At 36.8% G+C, this 27011-nt stretch overlaps 1 protein-coding gene across 2 annotated transcripts in view; it reads left to right on the top strand.

The window, feature by feature from the left end:
- Positions 1–27011, top strand: part of PKN2 (protein kinase N2) — a 150966-nt gene that overhangs the window by 98884 nt on the left and 25071 nt on the right. Inside the window, exons 7-15 of one of the 2 annotated variants that reach the window (XM_024255727.3) lie at positions 1656–1841; positions 3120–3229; positions 21390–21533; positions 21854–21929; positions 22517–22691; positions 22911–23037; positions 24334–24464; positions 24550–24625; positions 24705–24796. In XM_024255727.3, coding sequence (XP_024111495.2) covers positions 1656–1841; positions 3120–3229; positions 21390–21533; positions 21854–21929; positions 22517–22691; positions 22911–23037; positions 24334–24464; positions 24550–24625; positions 24705–24796 — 1117 coding nt within the window. The remainder of the gene's footprint in view (positions 1–1655; positions 1842–3119; positions 3230–21389; positions 21534–21853; positions 21930–22516; positions 22692–22910; positions 23038–24333; positions 24465–24549; positions 24626–24704; positions 24797–27011) is intronic. The other variant, XM_054531629.2, reaches the window with a different exon arrangement.

The following is a 27011-nucleotide window of genomic DNA, read 5'->3' as shown; positions in this document are numbered from 1 at the left end:
GTTTAGGGGTAATTATTCTCTACTGCTGGGGCAAGACTCTTCTGGATATTTTCTTCAGTGCCTCATGAATTGAGATTTTCAAGCCTGGCTGGTGGTAACAAACACTATTCCTACCTATATGCACTGAGTATTGTTCTTTCTAACTTTTTCAGTGGGTTCTTTCCCCTGCCTCAGATATTTTCTTCATAGGCAGGTGCTGATTAGTACTTTGACGAATACTTGAAAACCCTCTGACCATCTCAGGAGTTCTTTCTATGAACAACTTTAACTGCCTTGTGAACTCTAGCTGCTTTGGTTTCCTTGTACTCTCATTTCTGTCTCTTCAACTTGGCTCTGCCTGAGTTTCCCCCTCCCTACACTTTGTCCTAGAAACTCTTAAGACAGTAAGCTGGAGCAATCTTAGGGCTTATCTAATTTGTTTCCCATCTCTCAGGGATCACTATTCTTCATTGCCTGATGTCCAGTGTCTTTAACCTTTTTTTCATATATTTTGTCTGATTTTCTTTTTTTGGTAGTTTGAATTGGGAAGCTTTGTTTGTTACTACTTGGATAGAAATATATAAGTACTTCAGTGTTATTAAAAACAATTTAAAACTTTAAGTAAAATTAAGTAGTTATTTAAATTAATGGGACAACTTTTACCAGAAATATTCCTCCTAAAATGTTATTCATTGTACAGTATCTAAAATGTTAATACAGAAGCATTATTTAAATTCTAGTATACTGTGTCTAGCCCAAATAATGACAAAGCCATATATCCAGAGGACCTAACTCATAGTTCTTTATTTTCATTTTGAACACCTTTAGTATTTATTTGCCTAAATAAATTGAAGTTATTTTATGTTTAATTACAACCCATAATTTTTTGGCTAATTAAACTAACAGAATGGAAAGCTCATGTCATTTTACATCAAATAGAACACAAATTTATTTAGTTATACAAAAACCCTGTAAAGTTCTTTTCTGTGTTAACTACATAACTATTAAACATAGTTGCTATTCACATAGTGAGATTTCCTTATTTCCAATTTTCATGTGCCATTTTAGTGGCATATTATTTAGCTTTATGTTTCTCCTCCCATATCTCTACCAACGTAGTTTATGTAACTTGTTTTGTTTTATGCCCTATATACAGACAACTTTTGGGAGATACTGTTCCTTTTTTTTTTGGAGAGAGAGTCTTGGTGGAATGCAGTGGCACTATCTCAGCTCACTGCAACCTCTGCCTCTTGGGTTCAAGCAATTCTTGTGCCCCAGCCTCCCGGGTAGCTGGAATTACAGGCGCACACCACCTCGCCCAGCTAATTTTTTGTATTTTTAGTAGAGACAGGGTCTTGCCGTGTTGCCCAGGCTGGTCTCAAACTCCTAAATTCAGGCAGTCCACCCAAAGTGCTAGGATTACAGGCGAGAGAGCTACCGTGCCCAGCCAGGAGGTGCTGTTCTTTTCTGTAAAATTTCTTATAGTTGTCTAAAGAATTTGTAATGGTTTCTCTAATTAAAATAGGAAAGGTGATAGCTACCTCACAGATCCTCTGGGAGAAGAGTTTTTGTTACCAGATTTTTTTTTTCTTTTTTTGAATAGGTAAGAGATTTAGATTAAGGATTCCATAGATTAAGGATTGATGTTCTTATTTGATATTTATGTTTGCCAACAGGTACTTTGGAAGTTCGTCTTATGGGCTGCCAAGATATCCTAGAGAATGTCCCTGGACGGTCAAAAGCAACATCAGTTGCACTGCCTGGTTGGAGTCCAAGTGAAACCAGATCATCTTTCATGAGCAGAACGAGTAAAAGTAAAAGCGGAAGTAGTCGAAATCTTCTAAAAACCGATGACTTGTCCAGTTCAGTAACCATATTTTTAAAAATCATCTAACAAACTAAAGTGCTTATACAAGGGATTTATGAAGTGTTCAAGTTGGACAAAACACTTTAAAATTATGGTTTTTATAATTAAAAAATATTAAAACCTGTGATGTCAGGAAACAGGCAACAAATTCTGTTTTGTTGAAGATATATTAGAAAACTGAATGACAAATAACATTAGTTCTTTTGGAAGAATGAAATATTGAGCATCACTCTTATGCCAAACTGAAGGTATACAGAAGCTATGAGACTGGTCCTTCTTATAGAATCATATCTTGATTCTTTTTTCTTTATTTTTTGAGACAGCGTTTTGCTCTGTTGCCCAGGCTGGGTGCAGTGGTACAGTCATGTCTCACTGCAGCCTCAACCTCCTGGGTTTAAGGATCCTCCTACCTCAGCATCCTAAGTAGCTGGGACTATAGGCATATGCCACCATGCCTGGCTAATTTTTTTTCTAGAGACAGAGTCTCACTGTGTTGCCCAGGCTGGTCTCGAACTCAGGGGCTCTAGCTGTCCTTCCACCTCAGCCTCCCAAAGTGCTGGGATTATAGGTGTGAGCCACCATCTCCAGCCTTGATTCTTTTAATGGTTTAGTGACACTTTAATAGTAACATTGAAATTTTGGTAATCTAACTGCTGATCCAGACGTGTTTACTGAGATAGTAGCCTGGTAGTCCACTGAGATGGGGGATGGTAGGGGTTGGTTTGAGGAGAGTAAAATGCAAGAGGTTTGGAAAGCACTGGGGAGAAATTCTGAAGTATAAGCATAAACTATATGTAGATGTAAAACTGGGAGGAAAAGCATGTGACAGTTCAACCTACCGTAGAATACAAAAGTGAATTTTCCTGTGCTTTCCTGTGTATAGAGAGAGGCTTTAAGAAAAACAAGAAAATAAAGAATTGTTTAAGGAAACAAGCTCTATAAATATCAGATATAGAAAGAAAAACTGATTGATATTCACATAAACACAGTGTGGCAAACAACTACTATTAATCTGTTCTTTCAGTCACATGCCAATGTAAACAAAAGAGATAGCAGTCACTATTTGTGTTTTTGTCAAACAATTTGGGAGTGTCTAGTAGGAGTGTATGTATATGTAAAACTAGCCATTTAAGATTCAAAAGTTTTAATATTGATTATGAAAAACTTTTATTTTCAAAGGGTCTTAAGACTTTTATTGCTAATTAAGCAGCAATACTTCTGTTTTTTATAAAGGTTTAAAGTTTTTAAGCAAGTTTGTAAATTTTAATTACAGATGATGTCTGTGCTGTTTTGAAGCTCGATAATACTGTGGTTGGCCAAACTAGCTGGAAACCCATTTCCAATCAGTCATGGGACCAGAAGTTTACACTGGAACTGGACAGGGTAAGAGGACTAACATTTTACTTGAATTTTAATTATAATTCATTTTAAATTTGAGTTATATTTTTTAGAAGGCTTCAACAAGTTGTATTCTTAAGAATATAAAAATAGAACTTAGATTTTTTTTTTTACATTTCTTATTCAATGAGTTATGCATAAATCTACCTTAATATAGAGATGAATATCAGATTGCTGTAGGATCTTTCATTTGTGTAGTAATTTGGAAATGTTTCATTCATAGCAAACTTAAAGATCAGTAAGGTGTAATATTGAAGCATATTGGTGATCTTAGTGCGCTAACAATTAAGGCGATTCTTCTGGCTCACCATGTGTAGGTTATCTTACTCGAGCTATATTTGAAATGAGCTATTAGGCTTGGTCACCCAGCCTTCTGTGTGTTTGTGTCTTTCAAGAATAATTTGAATAGCTAGAATTCAGTCTGTGGCCATAGAACCCAACAGAAGTTAACTTGGTCCACAGTAGATTTAAATCCATAGAGATAACTTTTAGATTCAAATCCATTCATTGGGTTGTGAGAGGAAAATATTAAAATGTAATCGTAATTTTATCTAAAAACTAAGAAAGATACTAAACTTTTTTATTATTTGGTATTTAGGTTGATGGTATATATGTTATTCTAAAAATTAATTATGTTAATGAAAGCAGATTTACAATGCTTAACTATGTGTGCTCTCAAAATGTTTTGGTGATTACTGTTCTAAGCCGCTACTTTTAAAACTGGGAAAGCATTCAATTTTAATTCTTTCCCAATTTTAAAAGTAGAGGCTAGAACAGTAATCACCAAAACATTTTTAAAGCATTCAATGTTTTGCAGTCTCTAAAGTGGAGGTAAGAATGTAATACTCACAGAACTGTTAGGATGAAAAACCGAGAGTAGTGTATGTAAAATACCTTGCATTGCCTGGTACATTTAAGCCATTCATGGGTATTCTTTCTTTTAACCCGGGGTTTGAAGTATGGCTGTGAATTTGAATATAATGAAAGGGGATTTGAGAATGGAGAACTATCTGGTTGAATGTCATTTCCTTTCATTTCGAGCCTATTTAAGGTAATTACCGAGTAATATCAAAATGAAACTTAAAGAATTGTTATTAGAGGGAAAATGACTAGCTAGGAGATTTTTCTTATAACAAGGTTATTGTTAATAAAGTTTTATACTGAAAAGAGAAATTACAAGTAATTTAGAATCTTGCCATTATTTTGTAGTTGAGGAAACCAAGATCCAGGTTAGTTACATACCAGTAAATTTCAGGACTGGTACTAGACCTTCAGTGTCTTAACTTTTAAATGGATGCTCTTTTTCCCTCTGGTGATTTGAATGAGATAGAAAGATAACAGTAGCACAGAGGAGGAAACAGCAGAAGATGAAGAGTGCCTGGAAGAGATAATATGGTTTTAAATTACCTAAACTACAAGCTTAGAACAATAAAAGACTGCGATAACTGTTGTTTGTTCTTTACCTACCATTGTAATCTTCACCTAAAAATGTTTTTCGCCTCAATGGCATCAGGCATTTTTCCCACTTTGGAATAATGCTCCTTTTAAAACTTGGAAGACACAGTGCATGTTAAGCAGATCCTCTAGGTTCTTGATAGGCATGTTTCTTATCCCTAATTTGATTATAAACTTTTCCTTGGCAGAGACCACATTCCCTATTAAAATAGCTCCTTCTGTGTACATAGTATATTTTACATTTTCATGTGCTTTCTATTCTTTTATCCCTTATATTTATAGACTATAAAAAATGTTTATTAAAACATAGATGGAAACATTGCAAGCGGCCTTAGTAAAAAAAGAAAAAATTTATAGAAAATGTTGCTTTAAACTGACATGTTTGTTTCCAGCATTTTGCCTCATATGTCAACTTTGTCTTCTATGGCATTCTGGAACTAAGTTGTCTATACTGTTTCATTTCAAGATAAAAAATTCATAGTTCTTTTTAGACTTGTAGGATAATTCTAGAAATGATCTAGATCTAGAATGGTCTAGAAAAATTCAAATTATGTTCTGTGGAGCTTCAGTGTTCTGCAGAATTGTCTCAGGACGCAACACAGTCTTTTTTGTTGTTGTTTTGGAATTTTATGTAAAATATCATTTGGATTTTGCTATTAGAAAAAACGTTTTTAAATTGTTGGTATAATTTAGCTCCATTTTACAAACTAAGGAAATTATGGCCCTCAGGCTAAATAACTAGCCTAGGGTATAATCCAGGATTTTTTTTTTTTATTTTTCTTTCTTGAGATGGAGTTTCTCTTGTTGCCCAGGCTGGAGTGCAGTGGCGCCATCTCGGCTCATTGCAACTTCTGCCTCCCAGGTTCAAGCAATTCTCCTGCCTCAGCCTCCTGAGTAGCTGGGATTACAGGCATGCACCACCACTCCTGTCTAATTTTGTATTTTTAGTAGAGATGGGGTTTCTCCATGTTAGTCAGGCTGGTCTTGAACTCCCGACCTCAGGTGATCCGCCCACCTTGGCCTCCCAAAGTGCTGGGATTACACTCGTGAACCACCGTGCCTGGCCTAATCCAGGATTCTTAATGAAGTCTACTTACTACCAGCTCTGTGTTCTTTCTTTTCTGTCAGGTTACTCTTTTATATTTTCTTGTAGCTATGCAATTTTTCATTTTTCCTGAATTCCCTCAGCCTTCCTGTTATAAAAAGCTTAATCAAGCTCCCATGAGAGATTGAAATAAAAGACAAAATGTTACACTAAGACCTGTTAACTCTTTCCCTTGCACCTTTCCTTTAGAATAATGTTACTAACATAGTAGTAGAAGTTCTTTATCAATATTAGAAACAGAGAAGAGCCCTGTCCTTAGAACCAAAGCTTAGAACAATTTTAACAGATTTCAGTGTTGTTAAGAGCAGAACTATAGAAAATGTCGACGGATCACTGGGAAAGGAGGGAAAGAGAGTATCGAAGCAGTTAGGACAAGTAAAAAGGTGGTAGGATTCACAGATTGGGACTAACAGTGGGATTGTCATATCAGTGGATGCTGAAGTCTCAGAGAGAGTGAACTAGAATGTTAGGAGATAATGTTCAGAGAGAAGGATGCAGACAGTTGAGATTGTGAAAGGATTGTAGTTACTGGTATGACAGTATGATGACAGAAGTGAAACGGCAAGGTAAGGTAAATCACAAGATTATAAGAAGTTAGCTGTGTGCAGTAGCTCATGCTTGTAATCCCAGCACTTTGGGGAGGCCAAGGCGGGCAGATCTCCTGAGTTCAGGAGTTCAAGACCATCCTGACCAACATAGTGAAACTCTATTAAAAATACAAAAATTAGCTGGGTGCAGTGGCAGATGCCTGTAATCCCAGCTACTTGGGAGGCTGAGGCTGAGGCTCTGCTTGAACCCCAGAGGCAGAGGTTGCAGTGAGCTGTGATCATGCCACTGCACTCCAGCCTGGGCGACAGAGCAAGACTCCATCTCATAATAATAATAATAACAAAATAAGATTATAAGAACCCAAGGGACTTTTTCATTTATTGGTTTCTAATTTTCAGAAATTTTTGACTCACACTACATGAAAGAAGATTGGAATTTAACTTTTAAACCACCACACTCCTATTCTCATTCTCCCAAATAATTATGTTAAATCAGTAATCTAGTGTTTATTATAACTATAAAGATTGTCCATAGATGAACCATGTTCTGTACGGTGATTATATTTCCTTTTTAATACCTTTTCCTCCCCTTAGGGCCACTAAATACCTCTTTGTTTTGTTTTGCTTAGTTTTCTGCGTACCTATTATTTATCCCCAAAAGCTCCAGAAGGACTCTAAAACAACTGTATGTAAGCAGGTATGCTTGGTTATCTAATAGTCCGCATTTCTTCCCCATTAGAGACATCCTTTCTGGGGCCTTACATCTTTCTGCTCCAATTTATATAGCTGCTACACAGGTTTCATCTTGAGACTTTGTTTTACTATCATCTTGAGAACTGTCTTCTACATTGGATCACTTGAGTCTTGGATCACTCCATCTTCTTGCTTTACCTCCTCATGCTGGTGAATCATATCCTTCATTTTCATGCTGAGAAAAGGGTGAATGAAATAAAGTTTTAGAGATCATATATGTCTGGAAATATGTATATTCTACTATCATACTTGGAGTATAGAATTCTTTTAGGTTGGTACAAAAATAATAGCGGTTTTGCCATTACTTTTGATTGCAAAAACTGTGATAACTTTTGCACCAACCTAATAGGTTGGAAATTACTTTCATTAATTTTGAGTTGTGTAATTATTATTTAGCCTCAGTATTACAGTCGAGAATTCTGTCTCCCCCTTGATTTTTAATATTTAATCATGATCTGTTAGATCTGCTAGATCTCTAAACACTTTTAAGATTTTCTTTTTTTTTTCCCCGGGATTCTGAAATTTCACAGTAGTGTATCTTACTTGGGTATCTTTCATTCTTTTTGGTGGATATCGTGTGGCACTTTCAGTTTGAAAGCTTATTTGTTTCAGATCCAATAAATTTCCTTGAGTTATTTATTTGATAATTTTCTCATGTCCATTTTTAGTGTTTTCTCTTGGTAGTTAAACTTCTTAGATTGATCCTGTGATTTTCTTTTGTCTGTGGTTTCTCTGTCTTTTTGTTCCACTTTCTAGGAAATTTTTTACAACTGAAAAATTTACATTTGATGTCATATTTTTAATTTTTAGAAGTTCATTTTTGTTTAGTTTTTGAAAAACAACACCCTGTTTTTCTCTCATGGAGATAATATCATCTCTTAAAACTGAGAATATCAGCTTTAAATTTTCTTCTTGAATTGTCTCTACTACTTCTGAGGTCTCTTTTAAGATCTCTGTTTATCATATTGTATATTTGGGCAAATGTGTGGCAATCCATGGCTTTCTTAAGAATGAGACACACTAAAGTAACCAGTTTAAAGCTGTGTGTGAGCCAGGTGTGGTGGCTCATGCCTGTAAACCCAGCACTTCGGGAGGCCGAAGTGGGCAGATCACTTGGTCAGGTGTTTGAGACCAGCCTGACCAACATGATGAAACCCTGTCTCTACTGAAAATCCAAAAGTTAGCCGGGCATGGTGGTGGGTACTTGTAATCCCAGCTAACCCAGGAGGCTGAGGCATGCGAATTGCTTAAACCCAGAGGGCAGAGGTTGCAGTGAGCTGAAATTGCACCACTGCACTGAGCAATAGAGTGAAACTCTGTCTCAAAAAATAATAAAAATAAAAAAAAAGCTGTGTGTGTGGAGTTGCCCAGGTTTTGAACTAGTTGAGAGAAACAAAGAAATGACTAATGGAAAATAAAATATCATCCATGTTACTGAAAAAATAAGCTGTTTTTTGAGAGTATGGCTGGGTATGCAGCAAGAGTGGGGTTATGTCCAGTCTCTTGGATCACTGTAGGCCCCGATCTATGTAAAATTTAAAGCAGGGAGGAAAAGAGCAAACTACTTCCATTGAACAGCCTGGCTTTCAACAGAAAAGAAGGAATGGGCTATGTTCCTCATGTCCAGTTTGTCTTCCAGAGTCTCCTATCAGATAACAGATTCTGAGGTTTGAATAAGAATATTGAGGTAAAGACCTATCCAGATATTTAGGGAAAATGGGGAAGTTATTTCTCATAGCAACCATGGCAGTGAGAAAGATGCTTTCTCCCTAGAAAAGGATAAAAATGCATGCAGCCACCACACCTGGTCACAGATTTTTTAATGGGGAGTAAAGCATTATAATATAGCAGAACAAGAGTAGGAATACAAAGATACTTTTAATTTTTTACGTGTTATGAACTGTCTGACATTGGGGATATTGTTTAATCTGAGATACTGTTTTTTAACTTGTAACAAAGCTGTAACACTTACCTTTTTTACCCCTCCTTTGCTGCTTCCAGATTCCACCGCTGTTAAAAATAACATGTCGGCCGGGTGCGTTGGCTCACGCCTGTAATCCCAGCACTTTGGGAGGCCGAGGCGGGCGGATCATCCGAGGTCGGGAGTTCAAGACCAGCCTGACCAATATAGAGAAACCCCGTCTCTACTAAAAATACAAAATTAGCTGGGCATAGTGACGCATGCCTGTAACCCAGCTACTCGGGAGGCTGAGGCAGGAGAATTGCTTGAACCTGGGAGGCAGAGGTTGCAGTGAGCCAAGATCGTGCCACTGGACTCCAGCCTAGGCAACAGAGTGAGACTCCGTCTCAAAAAATAAATAAATAAATAAATAAATAACATGTCATATATTCCTCTGGGGCTATATGACTTCTTTGAGACTATGAGCTGTATAGTTGACCCTTGAGCAACGCAGGGGCTAGGGAGCACAAGCCCACATTTCCAACCCATGTACTCGAAAATCCACATAACACTTTTGACTCCCCCAGAACTTAAATAGTAATAGTCTACTGTGGACCAGAAGCCTTATTGATAACATAGATAGTCTATTTTGCAAAAAATACAAGGTTTTTGTGCCTGCTGGCTTAGCCACAGCAGCAGCTTCAGAAATTTCCTTTTCTTCTTTTACAATGGTTCTTATTCTGGATTCATTTATATTGAAATGGCAGAAGCTACAACTGCAAACCTCAATATATAGGATACATCTCAAGCAGTTCAACTTCTTCTTGTAATGTCATGATTTTTCTCTCCTTCTTGGGAGCACTTCCAGCATCACTAGTGGTACTTTGTAAGAGTTCCATAGTATTATTCAGGGTTTATGGTATTGCATTAAATACCATGAAAAATATGCAAGAACTGAGGCAGATCACTTTTACTGCCATATGCAATTTACTGGGGAGATGAACTGCTCAGGCAGAAATAGATTTACATAGTGTTTTAAATGGATACTGTTGACACTTGAGCTCACCATAAGAGCATTAGGAGGTGGCTACAAAATTACTATAGTAGTACAGTACTACAGTTAATTTTATGCAGTTATGATTTAATATTGCATCTTGATGTTTGTTTATATTTCTCTTGACTATAAATGGTGCCATGTATGGTCTGTAAGTGTTTGTGTGTAAGTTTGATAAATTTTAACTTTTTATAATAGATTTGTGTATTTTACGGTAGTGAATGATAAAATAGACTAGTATCTACATATATGCATTCATGACATATCTTTGTTGTAATGTTTTTGATATTTCTATGCTATGTGATTCATCTGCAGATTTTTCAAACTGTTGCACATTTCTGGAAAAGGTTCCAGTATATTTATTGAAAAAAAATCCGCATATAAGTCGACCTGTACATTTCAAACTTGTATTGTTCATAGGTCAACAGTTTAGAATTGCCTACTTTTTTTTCTTTTTTGTTTCTGTTATTTCTTGAACATCAGGTACTCTCTGATATTCATTAAGGATGACTTTTATTCTTCCTTCCAACATTTGCCATCATTATGAGGGATTTAAAATATCTGCATACAGTCATCCCTTGGTATCCATGGGGAATGATTTCAGGACTCCCTCTCCCCATACCAAAATCCGTGGATGCTCAAGTCCTTTATATAAAATGGTGTATTTGCATATAACCCACACACATCCTCCTGTGTACTTTAAATCATCTCTAGAGTAATTATAATACCTAGTGCAATGTAAATGCTATATAAATTATTATACTGTGTTGTTTAGGGAATATTGACAAGAAAAAAAAAGTCTACATATTCAGTATAAATACAACTATCCTTTTATTCCCCAAATATTTTCAGTCATGGTTAGTTTAATCCACAGATAGGGAACCCACAGATACGGAACCCACAGATACAGAGGGTGGACTGTGTATGTAAACAACCCATATAATATACCACTATTTAAACTTCTTTGAACTCCTGAACTCTGGTATACCTTTACTCCTTTGTCATTTTAAATGAATTGTGCTACACAAATTGAAATCTTAAATTCGTATACCTATTGGGTACAGTGGCTCATGCCTGTAATCCCAGCACTTTGGGAGGCTGAGGCGGGGAGATCACCTGAGGTTGGGAGTTCAAGACCAGCCTGACAAACATGGAGAAACCCCATGTCTACTAAAAATACAGAATTAGCCAGGCGTGGTGGCACATGCCTGTAGTCCCAGCTACTTTGGAAGCTGAGGCAGGAGAATCACTTGAACCTGAGAGGCGGAGGTTGCGGTGAGCCGAGATCATGCCATTGCACTCCTGCCTGGGCAACAAGAGCGAAATTCTGTCTCCAAAAAAAAAAAAAAAAAAAAATCAATATGCCAGCCTTTCACCAATTCTCTTGTTCTCCTGAATGATAAACTACACAAAGCACCTAGAATAATTAGCCAAGTGTGGGGCACAAGCCTGTAGTCCTAGCTACTGGGGAGACTGAGGCAAGATTACTTGAGCCCGGGAGTTGAATACAGCAGTGAGCTGAGACCATGCCACTGCATTCCAGGCTGGGCAACAGAGTGAAACCCTTTCATTAATTAGCTAATTAATTAATGCACCTAGGATAATACCTCGTACATAATGGTATTCAGTAAACGATAGCTCTTGTTATTGTTTTTCTTCTAGCTCTTTTTTTTATTATCACAAAGCTAGATATTTGATCAAATATTTCCATTTCCTTGATTCTTCAGGATATTTTCATGCTATCAGCCCCTTCCAAACTTAATTTTCTTCTCTATTTACCCTAAAACCAATGTTACTCTGAAGCATTTCTTTACTGATATTACCACAGCATCCTTTGACCTTATCTTTATAACTACCTGCTGTGGAAACTCCCAGTAGCAAATCATTTCTATTCTGCTTCTCTGCTCTATATCCTGAATGCTGCTTTTCTGCTCTATATCCTGAATGATCACATTTACTACTGCGAATTTTAGTTTTCAATCTTAGCTAGGCTTGTAAAAGTTATCCCACATTTTACATTTTTATTTCATTACCAACAGCTTTTCTTTTGCCTGTCTCTTCAAGTCTTCTACCCCACGTCAGACTCCTTTGCTTTGGTTTTATAGATTAGATTTAAGACCATTAGACCTCAGCTTTCTCCTATCACCTGCTAATTTTTTTGTATCTTCCTCCTTGGTTTCAGAGAACGAAGTCTCTCTCTTTCTTGTTTAGAGTCTATGATCATTCAAGTTGCCCTCTAGCTTCCATTCTTTCTAGTCTCCTATAGCCTTGTTTCATAAGTTAGCCCTATTAGCACCTATATTTTTAACCACTTCTTTCTTCTGATATCTTATTCTTGTTGGATATACTCACATTCCTCCCATTAAAAATTTTTGTTTTGCTTCGTCCTAGCTCTGTTGATAGGTCTTTCTTTCACAGACAAGATTCTTGAAAAATAAGTTGTGTTCAGAATCTGTTCTTCCTCACCCTCCCATATGTTAAACTGAAGTTTCTACTGCCGTTATAGGTTATGAACAAAAAACCTTATGTATAGTGTCTAATTTAATCCTCACAATAATCTTATGCTATATATACAATTATTTATATTTTAGAGAGTACTGAGGTTCCAAGAGTTTCAGTTACTTTTCTCAGGCCACACAGCTAGAAAGTGGTGCAGCCAGTAATCAACACAAGCATCTCTCACCAAAGTCAAGTCTGTCTGAAGCCAAGGCTTTTGTTCTTCATCAGAGTTAGCAAACTTGTCTCTGTTTCTAGTCTGTCCTTTCGGCAGTGTAGATTTTCTTCATTGCATATCACAGTAGTAATAAAAGGCAACATATTGAGATTGACTTATGTACTGGAGTTGTATTAACTCCTTTAATTCTCACACAGCGCTGCAAGGTTGATACTATTAATGCATATTTTACAGGTGAGCAATCTGAGACCCAGCAAAGTTAAATAACTTGCTCACGGTCACAGAACTACTAAGTGGTGTGGGATTAAGATTTAACCTATTTGTTCTACATTTATTGAGTGTGCATGCATACGCAAGGCAGTTTGATCCCAGTGCTTTTCTTTTTAGCAACTATACAGGTTGAATATCCTTTATCTGAAATACTTGGGACCAGAAGTATTTTAGATTCCAAATTTTTTTTCAGATCTTAGAATCTTTGCATTTAAAAATGCAAACTGACTGAGCATCTGAAAAATTTGAAATCCCAAATCCTCCAATGAGCATTGCCTTTCTTTGTCATATTTGTGCTCAGAAAGTTTCAGATTTTGGAGCTTTTCAGGTTAGGGATACTCAGCCTGTACTGCCTGATGTGATCCAATCCGTACCCCTCCTTACACCAAAACCCTTTAGTACCGGCCTGTAACTTACAAGTTAAAGACCAAATTCTACTCCAAGTCATGCTAAGCTCCTCATGACTTATCTCTGCCCATGTTTTCATTCTTATTTCTCACAGCATTTCTACTTATATTCTAGGCTTTAACTATATGAAACTGTTTCCTATCCCTATGATGTACTATATACTTCCTTACCTTTGTATGTTTTTTACCCTCTGATGACTTTGTCCTCTCCTTTAATCTTTAGATATAGCTCTCAAAACCCAATTTGAGCAATTATAATATTTTTTGGTCTTCCTACTACCTTTCCCTTACAAAAAAATTGGTCAGCTCTCTGTTTTGTGTCATTGTGCATATTGTATATGCCACTGTATTGCCAGTATTGATCTACATTTCTGTCTCCCAAAATTTCTGTCTTCCAAAGCAAAACTATGAACTATTTGAGAGCAGGACCATATGTTACTTATCTTTGTATTTCTATCACAGAAGACACTTAGTGTACATATTCACTAAGTATTAATGGGATGAATGAAAATAATTAAAACTGAAAAGGAGCTTTGCTCAACCTTTTTTTTTTTTTTTGCTGTAGCATACCCAAAGAATACCACACACTCTAGTCAATACAGTGATTCCCAAATAGACACAGGTCAGAATCTGAGAAGGGAGGGCAGGTATAAATTTGAAAATGTCAGGGCCAGGCACAGTGCCTCACGCCTGTAATCCCAGCACTTTGAGAGGCTGAGGTGGGTGGATCACCTGAGGTCAGGAGTTCAAGACCAGCCTGGCCAACATGGCGAAACCCCATCTCTACTAAAAATACAAAAATTAGCTGTGTGTGGTGGCGAGCACCTGTAATCCCAGCTACTCAGGAGGCTGAGGCAGGAGAATCACGTGAACCTGGGAGGCGGAGGTTGCGGTGAGCTGAGATTGCACCATTGCACTCCAGCCTGGGCAACAAGAGCAAAACTCTATCTTAAAAAAAAAAGAAAGAAAATGTCTGCCGGGCGCGGTGGCTCATGCCTATAATCCCGGCACTTTGGGAGGCTGAGGCAGGCGGATCACGAGGTCAAGAGATCAAGACCATCCTTGCCAACATGGTGAAACCCTGTCTCTACTAAATATACAAAAATTAGCTGGGTGTGGTGGTGCGCACCTGTAGTCCCAGCTACTCAGGAGGCTGAGGCAGGAGAATCTCTTGAATCTGGGAGGCAGAAGTTGCAGTGAGCGGAGATTGCGCCACTGCACTCCAGCCTGGCGACAGAGACTCCGTCTCAAAAAAAAAAAAAGAGAGAATGTCTTCCTTACCTACTCTCATCTTGCTCCGCACAACTAAATCTGATTTAATTCTCTGTGCCTCACTTGTTATTAGGAAATCACTGCTCTACAACATAGTATAGGCATTTTAGCTTTTTCTGACCTCTCTGATCTGTAAATTAATACTCAAGGCCTCCATTTAGCACTGTGAGAAATGTAATAGAGACCAGGCACAGTGGCTCATGCCTGTAATCCCAGCACTTTGGGAGGCTGACGTGGGAGAATGGTTTGAGACTAGCCGGGGCAGCACAGCAAGACCTCATCTCTATTCTATAAATGCACACAAAAAAGAAAACAATTTTAAAAATTAATGAAATTTTAAGAAGAATTTTTAAAAAGAAATGCAAAAGCACCAGAGGTATTCCTTCCATAAAGGACCCTAAGGCCTGGTAGGTTAAAAATAAATTGTTTGAGACAAAATAAAAAACTATTAAATTGTATTTCAGAAGCTTAGGGAATAATACTTCTACCAACATGAGCTTGTATACAAAATTTTAAAATACATGAGGATATAGCCACCATGACCAAGCAGAAGCAGATAATGGGATTGTTAAATATATAATATAAAATATTTTAAAGTTTGTGTTTAAATATTTAATTGATTATAGTATTTAAAGAATAGAAGAGTTTGAAAATATGAGCAAAGGATGGGTGATGAGCCAAAAAGACTAAGCAGAATTCTAAAATAAATAAATAAAATGAAATTATAGATGTCTGAAATTTGCTTCAAATAATTATGGGGGAAATGTGGAGATGAAACATTATTGACTATTATTGATAAATTGTTGGTGCTGATGACAAAGAGAACCAAGTAGAACTAAAAAATAGGAAATATAACTTCTGAAATGGAAAACTAAGAGGATATGTTAAAGAAAAGAAGAGAGTTAGTGGCCTGAAAGTGCTAAAGAAGTTGCCCAGAATACAACACAAAAAGATTAAGAGATAAAAAACATGAAAGAAAGATTAAGAGACATGAAGGATAAACTAAGAATGACTTAACACATGGAGTGGAGTTCCAGAAGGAGGGATTAGAAGGAATGGGGCAGAGGCCACGTCTGAAGGAATAATAGCCAGTAACTTCCAGAATGATGACAACCATGAGTCCTCAGATTTGAGAACATAAGTTCCTACAAGGATACATAAAAAGATAGCTGCATTCAAAAAACCTTGGGGAAAAAATGTGAGCTGGATTTAAAGGATGCCTTTATAGAAGAGATGGATGTTTAACTTGCCCTTGATGAGGAGAATTTGGACTGGTGTGGGGGAAAGAATAGAAGGAAAATCTTATATAACAATATAGGTTTGAGTTGGAGAATAAGATATAAGATTAGAAATAGAAACTATATATGTGAAGACATGGAGGCAGAAAAGTATACAATAGGTTTGGAATAATTAGGAGTCTTTGGAACTTTGTATATGATGTGGATTGACATAGGAAGCAGTTGTGCATAGTTGATAGAGCATAGTAGTTTCTATCATAGTAGTTTTTGTCTTTCGTATAAAGGGAGCAGAGGCAGTAACCCACATCTATAGCAGGCCGACTTTTCCTGCCAAGATCATGGCCTTAATATTCTCCATTATCTCTGTCTCCTACTGTTCTCTCTGTATTTCTCATCCTCCCATATGATCCCAAAGTTTCCCTCTTTTTGTCACATTTGTTCCAGCTGGAGAATCACTCTCATTGGACTGCTGAACTGAAAACATATTATTGTTTCTTGAGGTGGTGGTTTTCTGTTTTTCCCCAGTGGATTCCAGTCTCCTTCCTTCCCTGTCCTACCCTCTTTATGGGCTGATGACTACAAAGTTTACTCGAATTACTTGGCTCTTATTTAGAATGAGAGACACTGTTAGGAGATCCAAGAGCCAGGAGGAAAGGAAAGTCGCAGTGTGTATTTCCCTTTCTCCTTCCTTGCCTTGCCTTGCTTTTCACAACAGCGTTCATCTGTGGCCACCAACTCCTGTTGGATAGTTCCTTTTTTAAGATTTAGTCTAAATCAGATTCTGGCAATGATTTAAGTTCCTCTTGCCGCTTCAGGCTAAGAGTGATAATGGATTTCTACTGTTGCTTGTCAGATTCTTTTCATTCCTTGTTGGTTTAACTTTAATCACATCTCCATAAGTAGCCAATTTAAAAAACTCTCTTTAGTTAAACTCTTTCAGTGTACTATCTGCATGCTGCTAGGACCCTAACTGATAAATTTCCAAAGCCTATGTTGTCCTCAGAAGCACATTGAAAACCAGTGAGTATCATCTCTCGTGTACACGTTTGCAGAAATCTCATCTTTCCTCAGCTCTTGAATTTTCCAGGTATTGAGTTTATTCTCTTTTTTAGTTGCAACAGAAAGCTTTTTTGACCTTTCTTTTCTTTTTGGCAGTGGAGCCTGGTTCTCATTTTCTTCTTTTGCCCTTTTCATTTCAGCAGTGGAGCCCAGCTCTCCATTACTTCTATCAGAGTTTCCAGACTTTCTCAGTTCAGTGTCCTCAGTGTCCTTGTAATGTTTCTGCAGTATGTCCCTAGACCTAAAGAAATACCCAACAGTTTCATTTATTAAGAAGTGCTTACTAGTTAGTATTTAAGTCTTAAAACAAGAGTTTTTGAAAAATACAAATACTGAGAGAAAACGTAATATTTTTATTCCATTAGTACATAATTACAATTAACTAATGGGACATGTCTGCCTGTTGTACACTATATAACTTCCCACATCTTGGGATCATAAAGATAACTGCACTCTCATGTCTTCTTCCACAGTGATTCTTCATAGGAAGTTGCTTTTTGTTATTGTTGAAAACCCACCTTAGCAAAGATATGACATCACCAGAAGGAATATGGAATATTCTAATGTTGAAACTATGAACTACCTTGCCCTAGTAGTTCTCACAGTGTCCCATAGATGTCGCTGTGTTCCCTATGAAAAGTGAAAATACTCTTTGGCACCCCAGGGCTCCTCAGCGAACACTTTGAGAAGCTCAGCATTCTTTGTGCTAATTATTTTATGATAGATGTGTACTGTTCTTTTTTCAATTGCAATACATGTTTTAATTTGTTGCTTTCTACCACACATAAGGCTGATGCAGTGTCTCTTACCTTTTCTGTTTACTTTTAGATCTTAGACTTCAGATAAGACACACAGATTCTTTAAGTCTACCACGCAGTTTTCTCTTTGATTCTAGATTCAATTCATAATAAGACAAACCGAAGCACAAGTTGGGACAGTACCTATCTCAGCTCGTACTGCGCAGCTTTTTTTGGTGGTAGTTTTACTCCATCTAGAATATTGTTGCTCCTAGAGTTTGAAATTATCTAACAGCATGCCCTTGCCTTGTGTAACTGACCTGCTTCGTCTAGAAAATTGCCAGCATACCAGCAATCACACTTGCATTTTAAATTCTAAACATTGGGCCAGGCACGGTGGCTCACGACTGTAATCTCAGCACTTTGGGAGGCCAAGACGGGTGGATCACCTGAGGTCAGGAGTTCGAGACCAGCCTAGCCAACATGGCAAAACCCCATCTCTACTAAAAATACAAAAATTAGCCATGTGTGGTGGTGGGTGCCTGTAACCTCAGCTACTCGGGAGGCTGAGGCAGGAGAATCACTTGAACCCGGGAGGCAGAGGTTGTAGTGAGCTGAGATTGCGCCATTGCACTCCAGCGTGGGCAACAAGAGTGAAACCCCATCTCAAAAAACAAAAAATAATAAAAAAGAAATGGTAAACATTAGTGACATCTTCTTATGTAGAAGCTTCAGTCTATCTGTATGGTACCTTGTTTTTCAGATACCATGTGACTGGTTTACTTATTCAAACCATGCTGGATGTTAGGATTTAAAGTGGGATTGAACACAAGTGGTGGAGTACTGACATAAAATATCTCTAGATCACAGCCACCCTCCTACTTATGTTGTGAAGAAAGTAACACTCACTGGGAACAGTGCAAAGTAACAAAAAATGAAGAGATTTATATGTAAAATGTTAGAAACAGATAATTGGTGCCGTGAAGAAAAGTCAGCACGGAGACAAAGGATCTCTCAGCAAGGCAATCTTTACTTTCTGCAGAAAGGGTGCCCCTCGCAGAAGGAACAATCGTGAGAGCACACCTGAACAAAGGAAAAGCAGACATATATATCCTTTATGCATTTGTGTTGTCCTTACTGCTGTGTCCTGCATCCATTGGCTGGAGCTGGACCTCACAGTCTTAAACTGATTACTGATTTGCTAATAACCTAAAACTTTCCTAAATAGGTAAGTGCAAAGGAGAGCAAAGAGGAATAGGAAGTTGCTTATGAAAGGTTTAAGGAAGCAACAACATTTCCAAATAAGGAAGGGGCATAAGCTGTGAGCTAAGACTTGCCTGGGCCTGTCCAGACATGCTTGAGTAAGCCAACGCAACTAACTGGGCTGAAGTGTAAGAACTAATAGTTGATAGGAGGCTTTAGAGTAAGGAGCTATTATTCCTAGTGTCTTTTATTTTATTTTTAAATCAAGATGAGCTTTGAAGAGGAACTTTTCTACTTTCTACATAAAACTTTAATGTAGAATGTAGAAATTCTAGGAAAGCTACCTTAAGGTCTGTGAGGTGACTTATCCCAAATCTCAGATTTGTAACATACTTTATTTTAATTTTAATTTTAATTTTTTTTTGAGACAGGGTCTCGCTCTGTTGCCCAGGCTGGAGTGTAGTGGCATGATCTTGGCTCACTGCAACCTCTGTCTCCTGGGTTTAAGTGATTCTCATGCCTTAGCCTCTCAAGTAGCTGGGACCACAGGCACATGCACCACGCCTGGCTAACTTTTGTATTTTTAGTAGAAATGGGGTTTCACCATGTTGGCCATGCTAGTCTCGAACTCCTGACCTCAAGTGATTCACCCACCTCAGCGTCCCAAAGTGCTGGGATTACAGGCATGAGCCACCTTGCCCAGCCTATAATGTACTTTAGTTTGAAGCGTGGAATGAAGAGACAGAGGAAAGAGAAATTAGTCAATATGTTAGTTTTACCAGAGTGGCTGGAATAAATAGCAAATGGGGTGATTAGACCTTCTCTTATTCACAGTAAGACAAAATCTTACCATTTTAGCCAGTGTAAAAGTGTAATAAGAACTTTTAACAAGTACTAATTCTGTCTCTAGCGTATGTGCATCTTGCATCTTCCTGATTCGTAACAAGTCTTCCTTGCAGCAGTGGAAGAAGGCAGGAGAAAGTAGACCTCTCTTCCTCCAATCTAAAAAAATGGAGTCTAAATTACCAATCCTGACATGATTCTTCCTCCAGTTTATTTCACAAAATAACTGCTTCCAGAATGCTTAACACTTCTAACTTGAATAGAATATTATAGCCTTAGTACCCCATATCTTCTATATGCCATTTGCTAATCTTAATTATATTCTCCTCATACTTCTTTCATGACAATTCTCTCCCATATTAATTGAGTCAGAGAGAAGAAATGAGGTGGAAGGCCCTGAGATCACGTTCTCACTGCCATAGATGTATTTTTCTAATTCTTTTCCTGTTTGACTGTGAAGCCCTCTGGCACACTGTGTTTTGATTCTTGTCATGTTGCATTTTTTATAGGTGTTTTTCGTGTTCATTAGCATCAACTAGATATATAATTTAAGGTCAATAGATTTTTTTTTTACTGTTTACACCAAGACCTTATATAATAAGATGCATAAGTTTATAAATTGAAATTTGTTATATAAAATAAGTAATTTATTGCTTTGTAGAGCCTTAAAAGGAGAAGTATTTATCTCTTTTTGTGGATGGTGTACAGAAGCCTGAAAAACAAAATAATAGAAAAGTCCAGTACTTTATGATTAAAATGTATATACATTAAAACATATAGGCAGAGGTCAGTATATGGATTGACCACAGCTTAGGAACTATGTTCTACAGGTGCATTTAAACACTGGTTATTAAAACCTTAAATATATTTTGCCACATAAGCATTATTTTCAATGTCTACTGTGTATTCTTTCATACAGCTTTGGTATAATTAACTTGTCCCTGGTTTTTGAACATTCAAATTCTTGCTAATTTGCTTTTTAAATTATGTTTTATTGTTATAATAAATGAATATCTTTCTGTATAAAGCTTGGTCTGAACTTCCCCTTTCTGCCTTACGTACGCAGAATGGGTCTTGCTACCCAGTGGTATTGTTTTGAAAATTAAATGACCTAATATTCTTAAAGTGCTTATTAGCACAATATGTGGCACATTGTGAGTACAGAATAAATGCTATTTGCAGAACTTTTTCTGGCTTAGCAATGAGACGAAGAAATAAAAAGGTTTCAAATGAGTTATTTGAAGCAAGCATTGGGGTAGTAACATAGCACATTATGGCAAATAGAGGAGGGAAATCCAAAAGATTGAAGCTGTAAGAGAAGGAGTTTTGGTGGTTATTCATCTGTATTGGTTGTTCCCAGTTGTGTATTCTTTAAGTATACTTTAGGAATACCTTTGCTGGAAAATGTCACAATGTAAGTTTTGTTTCTTTGAATTAAAATGTGTAAGTTTGATAAAGTACTGTACAGTTGAGAAACATTACAAACCTCTTTAAAACAGTGTGACCTTTGTGTGTGTAATTTTTGTTTATTGTATTTGTATTTCATATTTTTTGTGATATTTTATTCAAGTGTGTGTCCAATGATGTCTTTTCTGTTTTCTTTATTATTTTTTTTTAATTATCCTAGTCACGTGAACTGGAAATTTCAGTTTATTGGCGTGATTGGCGGTCTCTGTGTGCTGTAAAATTTCTGAGGTTAGAAGATTTTTTAGACAACCAACGGCATGGCATGTGTCTCTATTTGGAACCACAGGGTACTTTATTTGCAGAGGTAATAAATGTATTTTATTAAATGTACATAACTACAATTGAAATTACATATGTAGGCAGCATAATATAGAAGTAGAAAGAGTGTTAGGCTGAAAGACAGATGACTTGAGTTCTTGGCTGAGCTATGCCACTGAATAGGTATGTGACTTTGAGACAAATCAATTATTCTTCCTATGTCTGTTTTCTCATCTAGAAAATGAGGGGCTGGACTAAACTGTAACTAAGATTCTCTTAAGCTGTAAAATTTTATAAATTTAGTGGATTTCATGAACCATAAATCCAATGCTATTTGCATGTCAACTTGAATTTTCTTCACTGCAGGTTACCTTTTTTAATCCAGTTATTGAAAGAAGACCAAAACTTCAAAGACAAAAGAAAATTTTCTCAAAGCAACAAGGTAATTACTAACAGTCAAATACACAGCATTTTGACATTTTCTTAAATAATCTAATTAACATTTAAAAAGTAATAGCCATCTGTGTGTTTTGTTGTTGTTGTTGTTTATTCATTTATTTCTAACTTCTTATTAAGGAATATTTTAAATGTATCCGTAAGTGGAGAGACTAGTGAAATGTACAATCACCCAGCTTCAACAATAATCAACTCATGGCCAATTTTATTTTATCCATATGCCATCCTCTCACTACTTTCAAATTTGAAGCAAACCCAGACATCATATTGATTTATTCATAATTATTATAATTTATATCTAAAAGATAAGATTTCTTTTTAAAACCTTACCCACATATTACTACTAGACTTAAAGAGAAAAAAACAATTTCTTACCTATTTATTTTTAAAACTACGTATGCTATTTTGCACTAGCCTTTACTAGCAAATAGTAAAAAACTAGTTTTTTTAAGTGACAAATTTTGTTTGTTCTTCATAGATTATAAACTAATGGATAAGAATTTTTTAATTATGGCTTTTGGTTATACATAAAGAAATTACTTGCTCTGTTTTTGTTATTTTCAATATCTACAGGCAAAACATTTCTCAGAGCTCCTCAAATGAATATTAATATTGCCACTTGGGGAAGGCTAGTAAGAAGAGCTATTCCTACAGTAAATCATTCTGGCACCTTCAGCCCTCAAGCTCCTGTGCCTACTACAGTGCCAGTGGTTGATGTACGCATCCCTGAACTAGCACCTCCAGCTAGGTATGTGTCTGAGATTTTAAGCATCTCTTATACAAAGTTATTGGGACATTCTTACGTACTGATTATAGCAGGTGTACTGAGTCTTGTTTTTTTCCCAAGTAGTATTTTGAAAGTAGTGTTCTGTTTACTTAAAAAGTAAATTGTTTGCTTTAATTTTAAAGCTGTTTAAAATACAGACTTTCTATTACTGTTTTGGTGAGTTACTTTATCTTCTATAAGTGATTCTACAGTAACCAAATTGGACTTCGATCTTGAGCCTGAACCTCCTCCAGCCCCACCACGAGCTTCCTCCCTTGGAGAAATAGATGAATCTTCTGAATTAAGAGTTTTGGATACACCAGGACAGGCAAGCCATTTTAAACCTTGCATAATTCCTCTTCACCGAATGAATTAGCAGTAAAAGCATCATAGTGAATAAGGCGTGTCTTTCCATTTAAAATTGCCACTGAACTGTGAATTTATGGTTTTTTGTTTGTTTTTTGTTTTTTTGTTTTTTGAGATGGAGTTTCACTCTTGTTGCCCAGGCTGGAGTGCAATGGCATGATCTCGGCTCACTGCAACCTCCGCCTCCCGGGTTCAAGCGATTCTCCTGCAAGCCATTCTCCTGTTTCAGCCTCCCGAGTAACTAGGGTTACAGGCACATGCCACCATGCCCGGCTAATTTTTGTATTTTCAGTAGAGATGGGATTTCATTATATTGGTCAGGCTGGTCTTAAACTCCTGACCTCGGGTGATCAACCCGCCTCAGCCTTCCAAAGTGCTGGGATTGCAGGCATGAGCCACTGCGCCCAGCCCGAATTTATGTTTCTTATGGTCTAGTCTCAACGAAATTAGACTGAGTTGGTAGGAGATAACCAACTTCTTAATGTTGGCATGAAATTCTCATCAGCCTCTGGATGCTCATGGTCCAGAAGAGAGAGAATAGGCTGCTTAAACTAGAGGTAACATAGGATTGTGGTTGATACTACATGACATACTGCCTGAAATACTATTCTTCTTCTCACTTGATTAACATACATAATAATGTGTTAGTTTTTCATTGTTTTGGTTTTGTTTTGTTTTGTTTTGAGACGGAGTTTTGCTCTTGTTGCCCAGGCTGGAGTGCAATGGCACGATCTTGGTCACTGCAACCTCCGCCTCCTGGGTTCAAGTGATTCCACTGCCTCAGCCTCCCTAGTAGCTGGGATTACAGGCATGCACCACCACGCCCACTAGTTTTGTATTTTTAGTAGAGATGGAGTTTCTCCATGTTGGTCAGGCTGGTCTCGAACTCCTGACCTCAGGTGAGCCGCCCGCCTTGGCCTCCCAGAGTGCTGGGATTACAGGCATGAGCCACCGTGCCCAGCCCAGTTTTTCATATTTTTTAGATAAGTTTAATATAAAAGTGATGGCTCCAGCTACTCAGGAGGCTGAGGTAGGAGGATTGCTTGAGGCCAGGAATTCAAGACCTCTCTAGGCAACATAGTGAGACCCGCCTCTAAAAAAAGAAAAAAAATTTTTTTTAAAGAATGAGTATCTGAATTTTACTTTTCACTCCAACATTTATATTGACTTTTGAAATGTTTTTCCTTAATTTTATCATTATCAAATAAGTTGTTTTCTGGGTCTTTCTATGGATTCACATGTATTTAATATTTTACAGGATTCAGAGACTGTTTTTGATATTGAGAATGACAGAAATAGTATACTTCCAAAATCTCAATCTGAATACAAGCCTGATACTCCTCAGTCAGGCCTAGAATATAGTGGTATTCAAGAACTTGAGGATAGAAGGTAAAGAATATATACCAAGTTTTGCTACTACATGTTTGGTACCATATTTTATTGTCTTATTATTAATTAAAATTTCTTTTTTCAGATCTCAGCAAAGGTTTCAGTTTAATCTACAAGATTTCAGGTGTTGTGCTGTCTTGGGAAGAGGACATTTTGGAAAGGTAATCTTTTTGGAATTTTTTGGAATATCTACAACATTAATAACTCAAGTGGAAAATAATTATTTTAATTTTATTTCAGGTGCTTTTAGCTGAATATAAACACACAAATGAGATGTTTGCTATAAAAGCCTTAAAGAAAGGAGATATCGTGGCTCGAGATGAAGTAGACAGGTTAGTTTTTAAAAATGAAATTGTTTATTTTTCTGAATTTGTAAGTTAAGAGAAATGATGTATATATTACAACAGCAAAACTTTACGATTTTACAGTAATATGTGAAGAAATTAAATATAATGTATCTGTATTTGACATAAGGTAGACGTTAGTTTTCCTTTTTTGCCCCTTCCTTTTTACCCTTCTTGTGACATTTAACTGGTTAATGGATACCAAAAAAAGACAGTGAAATGTTTAAACTAATTTTGTTAAGTTTTTTATATATGGAATTGTTAAAGTGTTTATATGGAATAGAAACTGTTATTCATCTGTGGTTTGGTGGGGCTATATTTCATTCTATCTTAATGGAAATGACAAAAAGTCATTTACAAATAATCTACAGTTAACGGAATGGTTTAAAGTATTTTACAAAGCAGAATATGTTATCTTATTTTTTTCCTTTTATTTTTTTTAAAAACATGTTTTTTGACCCTAACGTCTGGGTCTAATAAAGTAAGTTGTGGTATCTTATACAATTGTTTTATTATTATTTATTTATTTATTTTTTTTTTTTTTTTTTTTTTTTTTTTTTTGAGACAGAGTCTCACTGTCTTCCAGGCTGGAGTGCAGTGGTGCCATCTCGGCTCACTGCAACCTCCACCTCCTGGGTTCAAGCAATTCTCCTGCCTCAGTCTCCCGAGTAGGTGGGACTACAGACGCATGCCACCACGTCCAGCTTTTTTTTTGTATTTTTAGTAGAAATGGGGTTTCACCATGTTAGCCAGGATGGTCTCAATCTCCTGACCTCATGATCTGCCAGCCTTGGCCTCCCAAAGCGCTGGGATTACAGGTGTGAGCCACCGTGCCCGGCCCCACAATTATTAAAATGCAAGGATTTGGTGGGGGTTAAAATTGTAATTCACTTAGAGAATATACTTTAAGAAATGACTATCTTAATACAGAATAATTAAATATGGACATTATTATATAAAAATGGCATATTTATCACAGAAAGAGGTTTTCATTGGACATTTTTCTTACACCACTATAGGAAGCATATGTTAATATTAATGGTAGACAGCTCTGTACAATGAAGAGAGCCCTGGACTATGACTGAGAGGGCTGACTTTTCTCGTCCTCATTGCTCCTCCTTAGTAAGGATTGACCCTAGGGCATTTCACTGAACATCTTTAAGCCCCAGTTAACTCATATATTTAAAAATATATTTGTTTTGGTAATAGTTGCCTTAATGAGTTGTCTTGCTATGTAGATAGGCCAAATTGCAACTTTTAATGTTTTTTTCGACCATATGGGTAGTTCTTAGAATAAGGACAGGCCTCAAAAGGTTGAGATTTATTTTTTTATGTTATATAAACTTTTCCTTTTGGATTTTCCTATTTATTTTTCACCTCTGTTTCTTTTTCACTGTTTCTCATATACCTGAATCACATCAAAATAAATGCTTTCTTGATATCCAGTACTAAAGAGCTTGCTGAATATTTATAAAATATTCTGAGCACCATATTACATGTTTAGAATTATTTTTATGTTATACAAGCAGATAATTAAAGCAAGTCTTTGATCCCACCAAAGCAAGTCTTTGATTCTGTTTATAATTGGAATAATAGAAAGGTCAAATGTTTTCCTTTCCTGAAGGAATATTTGCTTTTCTCCAGATTCTTAAATGGTAAATTCATTTATTTTCTAAAATAATAGGAAACTGTTTACTACTTCTATTAATCTTGATTTATGTGGCTTTCTGCTACTTTGTTACGTCTTTGTGCTGAATCTTTGTAGGAAAATGCTTCCTAATGAAATCTACAGAAAGTTTGGATCACAAGATGGTGCTGTAGCCAGAATCTAGGCCATTACCTCTAATGAAATTTAATCCAGTCTTGTGTAGAGACAGGGTCTCACTGTGTCACCCACACTGGAGTGCAGTGGCATGATCCTAGTTCACTGCAGCCTTGAATTCCTGGGCTCAAGCCATCCTCCTGCCTAAGCTTCCCATTGGGACCACAGGTGCATACAACTGATCCATCTACATTTCTTTCCCCCATAGTGTCAGGGTATTGGTATGTTGTCCAGGCTGGTCTCAAACTCCTGGCTTCAAGCGATCCTCCCTGGCCTCCCGAAGTGTTGGAATTATAGGTGTAAGCCACCACGCCCAGTCTTAACTTAAATTTCTACTTTTCAGTAACATGAAAATTTAAAAATCTCAAGTAGAACTGGTAT

Source organism: Pongo abelii, chromosome 1 (assembly GCF_028885655.2).
Source record: "Pongo abelii isolate AG06213 chromosome 1, NHGRI_mPonAbe1-v2.0_pri, whole genome shotgun sequence".
Classification (NCBI taxonomy): domain Eukaryota; kingdom Metazoa; phylum Chordata; class Mammalia; order Primates; family Hominidae; genus Pongo; species Pongo abelii.
This window is presented reverse-complemented; position numbering and strand designations above follow the sequence as displayed.